We start from the raw sequence: 5,473 nt of genomic DNA, 5'->3' as shown, positions 1-5,473 counted from the left end.
CCCCAATCCCCTCCCTCTCGATCCGCGGTACCTTTTTTTCCCTTTCAATATCGTATTTACTTGTATTTACATTGGATAGGATAGTTACCTTCACGCCACAAAAGAGTTTTTAACTAAGTAAGTATTATATAGTAAGTAAATAAGTAAGTAATTAGTTTTTTTAACCACGTAGACACAATAGAGCTTACAATAAAACTCGTGCATGAGAACGAGCAAGTGCATCAGTTAGGGTTAGTAACCAGAATCAAAAGTTTAAAATTCTACAATAACAGTACACGGCTCAAAAAGTGTAGCAAATGAGTCTAGATACATTTATGTAATCCCTTCTTAAGATCTCCCATTCCGTAATTTGCTAGCAAGAAAAAGGAAAGACTTGTGCATCACTCAGAGTTAAAGTGGACTTGTTCTAAATTACTACCCTTTCCTCTTTGACTATAATATACTTTTCTTAATAAATTCACAAATCGTCGATGTACTCAAGACGTATCCCATTAAGACATTTAACGTTGCTCAGAGAAATTCAATACATTTTTTTTTCAGTCAAACGACATGATAGTGGGAAAAGATTGATTTTAAGATTATCGCATGATGGGATGGTGAGAGAAATTTAAATTAGGGTAATCTAAGAATGACATCTTACTTGGTTTCCCAAGGAGTACTTGCAGCTCTGCGAAAGCGCAAGTTGGTACAAGCCAAGCTTAAACATGTTAAAAAGACAAAGAGAAGCTTCATGATTTCAACGCTCGTCGAACCTCAAAACGGAGTGTCTGAACTGATCTGTCCTTTGAAACGATTGTATCGTACACGCTGTCAAGATTCTAGTTTTTGTTCTTTGTATTAAGTGTAATTTGTTTATTAACGCAAGCAAAAACAAGAATTTAACAATGTATGCGAAGGAAGGTCATTTTCATTTTTCCTAACGGCTTAGACACTAAGAAATGCCGGACATGAACTGTCTGCTCTTAAATAGACAGTACGATGAACAGATACGCCGTTTTCCGCCCAAATTTTTTCCTGCAAAAACTTAAACTCTTATTGCTAGCCTGAATAGGAAAAAAAAATACTTCCCTGTAATTTATTTTTGAAAGGGTACAGTTTTTCTTTCAAGAGCAAATATTTGTTAAAGCGATTCGTCATCAAAAACGAAACCGCTCCTAACCATTTCAGCTAAAAGGAAAGTAAAGTAACCATATTTAACGTCGATAACTCGTAACAGTAATTTCAACTGACAAACCTCATTTTACTCCCCCCCTCTCCATCAGTGCTCCGTTTTACGGGTATTTAAAGCTACTTAGCTACACGGAAAGGAAAGAAGTCGAAACAAGAATGCGAGATCCGGAATCGAACTCAAGACCTCTTGCACCAAGGCCGCGCCACTAACCGACCGCCATCCTTGCTCCTGGGTAATTTGCCCTCATTTTAAAACGTGAAGAAGATGGATAATCACAGAATAGCGACAAGTTATATTTTTCATTTTGTTGTGGTTTCTTGTTCTTTGTTCAATCCCCTGTTGTTTTGCAGAGGAAGGGAAAGAAATTAATACACGAAAATACGCGTCTTTAATCCTTCAATTAGATACTCCTAAATCGGAATAGACTATACCAGGCGTTTAAAACTAGATATGCCACATAGGGCAGACCACAACACCGGAACTCCTTGCCTACTCTTTGCAAATAGTATGTAGGTTATTTTACGGCCCACAGGGTTATAAACACGATTGAAGGGTTGTGAGACGAGGCCTACGATTTATCGTCCTTATCCGAGAAGACTAGTGAGTCTAACCACTTTGCAGGTGACATTAAAAGGCAGCACTTTCTCCTCAGTTATTTAAAGACCTAAGTAAGTTGTTCCGGGCCGGTGTTTTTGATCCCACGACCCCCACACAGTAGTCCACTGGTGGGGTGGTGCTGCACTTACGGAAAGGACTTCCTCATCAACATGGGTCAACTTGAGGGCTGATTTTGATACCGTTCAAATAGACTGGCTTTGACTCTTCCTATAGATACCCCGGTGTAACTCGGAAAGACCCAAGCGACCTAGAGACCCTTGACATGGAGGGAAGAAAATCCTTTCACTTGGAAGATCCTGAAGGACGAAAAAAGTTTTCGCTTGGTTTACAATCAATGTAAAGCTATCTTTCCAAATAAGTGATTGATGGTGTAGCGGGGGAAATCGTGGGAAAATGATTTCAATGTTTGTCACTGTATTGTCAGAGACTTAAGCTTATATCATAAATTTAATTGTTTGCTGTATTTCCAACGGTCACGCTGGATGCGTTCGAATGAACCAATCATTTAGTAGCGTTTGACAGGTATCGGAAATGCAGCATGCGGTTGCAACGAGTACGTCTTTTCCTTCTGCTGGTTTACTCTGGAGACGCTTCGCCTCCCTCAGTTCTATACAAGGTGGTGCGTTCTGCGCACGACAGGAAAACGGCTTTGAGTAAAAAGCCATGGAAATCACATTTTCTAACATAATAAGGAGCTTAAGCGAGGACAATGGCCAAGGCTACGAGATCGCCCAAAAACAATGGTTGCGGTTACACTTGAGAGAAACACAGTGTAACACTAGTGTTGACACTACTCGAGAGTCAACTCTCTGGTGTTTTGAATCCCCAGGGGAACACTGAACAATAGAATATGATTTAACACCAGTGTTAACTCCCTAATGCGACCACAACCAATAGTTGTGGTTACACTAGCCCTTTTACCCATGGGTAAATAGCGTTTGTCCATGCGCATTTTTGTGTGTAACCGCTTTCCCCAGACCGAAACTGCCCTAGGACTATTTCCATGGATACATCACAAAAGAGCAAAAGAACTTCCCATGACAGTTCCTGAACTGAAAAGTACTGTTCACCTGCTCCCTGGGATGGCTTGGCCAATCATAAAGCAGAACGTTGCTAATACACGAAGATCCCTAATTATATTGATTATACCCTATTGTTTTACCCAGAGAGGAGTCTTTTACTGTGTAACTGCATCCGTGGGTGAAGTAATGCAAAGCAAAAGCAATTCGCTAATTATTTTCGACACTCAATTGAAAACCGCTCTACAAACTTTCCATGTCAAAACAATAACCGGGAAATAATGCTAAGCTCCCTAATTTTGGACAGGTTACTTTTCACAGGTCACTCGTTTCAAAACCTTTACCAATGCTAAACATAGACCTTATTAGGCCTAAAAACGACATTTGGGCATAAGGTTTTGGGTTGCTTTGGTATAGGTAGAACAACGACCTGGTGACCTGTGAAAAAATACCTACAGCTCAGGCCCGCCGCAAATTTTTTAACGGAGACAAATTCCGCGCAAAATGCTAATAATTCGTTTATTCCGAAAACACTGCAACGTTGTCTTCATGTTGTCTGCATGTCTTTGTGTCATGCTATACAACGAAGGACTGAAATTTATTTCTCGGGAAACGGTTTCAACTTACATTTTCTTTTGAGCTGGAGATTTCGTCAATGGCATCGATCAATTATGACTGCGGAATAGGAATGCGCTAGTCCCACTTTAGTTGATCTGAGCAGAGTTGTAGGTCTTCAATAAATGTCCACTCACAAGTATTTGGGACCACAATATTTTTTTATTTCAGTTTTAAAGAATGATATTACAGCTATAAGTCTTTTAAGAGACAGTTGTGACGACTTTGTCCTCTACAAAACAGCAAAACTACAATTAGAAGTCTAGCTTTTAAATCCCTTAAATCATAAAAACTGGTGGTCGTTATATTGTCGCCTTTATGCGTCGTAGAGCGATTGGAGCGCGCTCAAATCAAAAATGCCCCGAAGTAGCAGTGATAGGTCCACATATATACTTTACTAGTTGGAGTTGGCCATGAGCCTGACTTCGCCATGATGACGTCACCAGCTTTCACTTTAAACACTCCGCCAGCGTACAAGCCCCCCTCGCTGTTTGTTGTTTTCATCGGTTGTGTCATGGTAACAATTTTGTTGTTAACAAGGAGGTGTACTCTCCCATGTTGTGATAATAGATGTATAATATATGTAGTACCGTCCAGAGATGGGCACCGTCAGTTTTCCGTCATTGTACGTCATTCCGCCGGCAAGATGGCTGTTGGGGCGCTAACAGACCACTCTTTGATCGCTGGAAGGAAAAGAGAATTGGCTTAGTTCTTTCTTATTCACTTAAAGGAAACGAAGTAAGAGAGAGAGTGTGTCCTGTAAATTGAAGAAAAACTGAAGACACATTTAGTGTTAAGGTGGCTCTGAATCCTCTGCATAGAATTCCTTTAGACTTTGCAGAAAGTTTTATTCTGGAATGATGATTACATTTCAGAGATAAAAATGGGGTCACCGAATTTTTTTTTTTTTTTTGGAGATATGAGCAGCTAAATCCAAAGTATGGAGTGTTTTTGCAGGGCTTTTCTGTTGGCATGGTAACTTTTTACGTCACAAATTTTCAGCAATAATTGGTGTTTGATATGGTACCATAACATCGCTGTTAAGTGATAAATTGTTGTAGTGTCAATCCTTGTAATAAGAACGTTTCTTTGAAGTGTTCAAACTGATGAGAGTCACCTTAAAATTATTGTTAGTCTCATTCTTAACTTTCTAATAAAAAAAGAGTGTATTTGAAGAGGGAGATAATGCGTAAAACGTATGATAATGTGAAAAATCAGTGTAAAGCGAGGTGATTGAAAACAATACAAGCAAGCAAAAGATTCGCCATCAAAAATGTTCGCTCGAATTGACTTATCAATACTAGTAATTTTATTTTGTTTTTGTAATTTTTGTACTTTAGTATTTTACTTTATTCTCTCTCTCCCTCCCCTCTTCCCCCTCCCCCTCCCTCTCCACATTTATGTCATTGTCAGCATTGAACTAAATAATGACCGAAGACGGATGCCAAAACATCGTTCGCAACTCTTTCCGTTAATTTTCACTGTAAAATCATTTCAAAAGTTTAATTTTTTTTTTCACTTGAAAACTGGGATGACTTCTAGGTCGAGCATAAGGTGTGAATTTGTATTTAGTTTTCGCAGCACACATGAAGCACACATGAAGAAACTTTTAGCAACAGAAATAAAAATCTTTAATACTTATGGCGCCCTCATAGGTTTTTGATCCTATGTTTCTACCCTCGAGATGTGCTGAGGGTTTGTTGTCATTCTGCAAAAGAACGAAAGTAAACAGTTCATCACTGAAATATATGACATTGGAATATTCCCACGTTAACTATATTGGTGAATTTTTAACTGGTGGTGACTGATCATCAGACGTCCACTGAAAATTACAAAGCAAAACTAGCAAATGTAGAAATGAGTCCTCTAAAAATTATCCTTTCTGTAGATTTAAAAGTTAAAAAAATCTGGAACCTTTCACAAAATATTGAATTGAAACTAAGCTGCTCCTGCCTACCGCTTGAAAAAGCACATTTTGATTGAGAGTTGTTATGACACAGCTGAAGTTATTTTCGGCCAATCAGAGATGACAAAGACGCTTTCAGGAACG

General features: G+C 38.9%; 1 protein-coding gene across 3 annotated transcripts in view; it reads right to left on the bottom strand.

The window, feature by feature from the left end:
- Nucleotides 1-3,552: 3,552 nt before the first annotated feature.
- LOC138026684 (uncharacterized) overlaps nt 3,553-5,473 on the bottom strand; it is a 9,362-nt gene continuing 7,441 nt past the window's right edge. For all 3 annotated transcript variants that reach the window (XM_068874125.1, XM_068874126.1, XM_068874124.1), the window contains exons 5-6: nt 5,062-5,131; nt 3,553-4,106 (exon numbers count right to left, since the gene is read on the bottom strand). In XM_068874125.1, the coding sequence (XP_068730226.1) occupies nt 4,054-4,106; nt 5,062-5,131 (123 nt within the window). In that variant the 3' untranslated portion in view covers nt 3,553-4,053. The remainder of the gene's footprint in view (nt 4,107-5,061; nt 5,132-5,473) is intronic.

This window comes from Montipora capricornis, chromosome 12 (assembly GCF_036669925.1).
Source record: "Montipora capricornis isolate CH-2021 chromosome 12, ASM3666992v2, whole genome shotgun sequence".
Taxonomy (NCBI): domain Eukaryota; kingdom Metazoa; phylum Cnidaria; class Anthozoa; order Scleractinia; family Acroporidae; genus Montipora; species Montipora capricornis.
The sequence above is the reverse complement of the archived record's forward strand: the minus strand, read 5'-3'. Positions and strand labels throughout refer to the sequence as shown.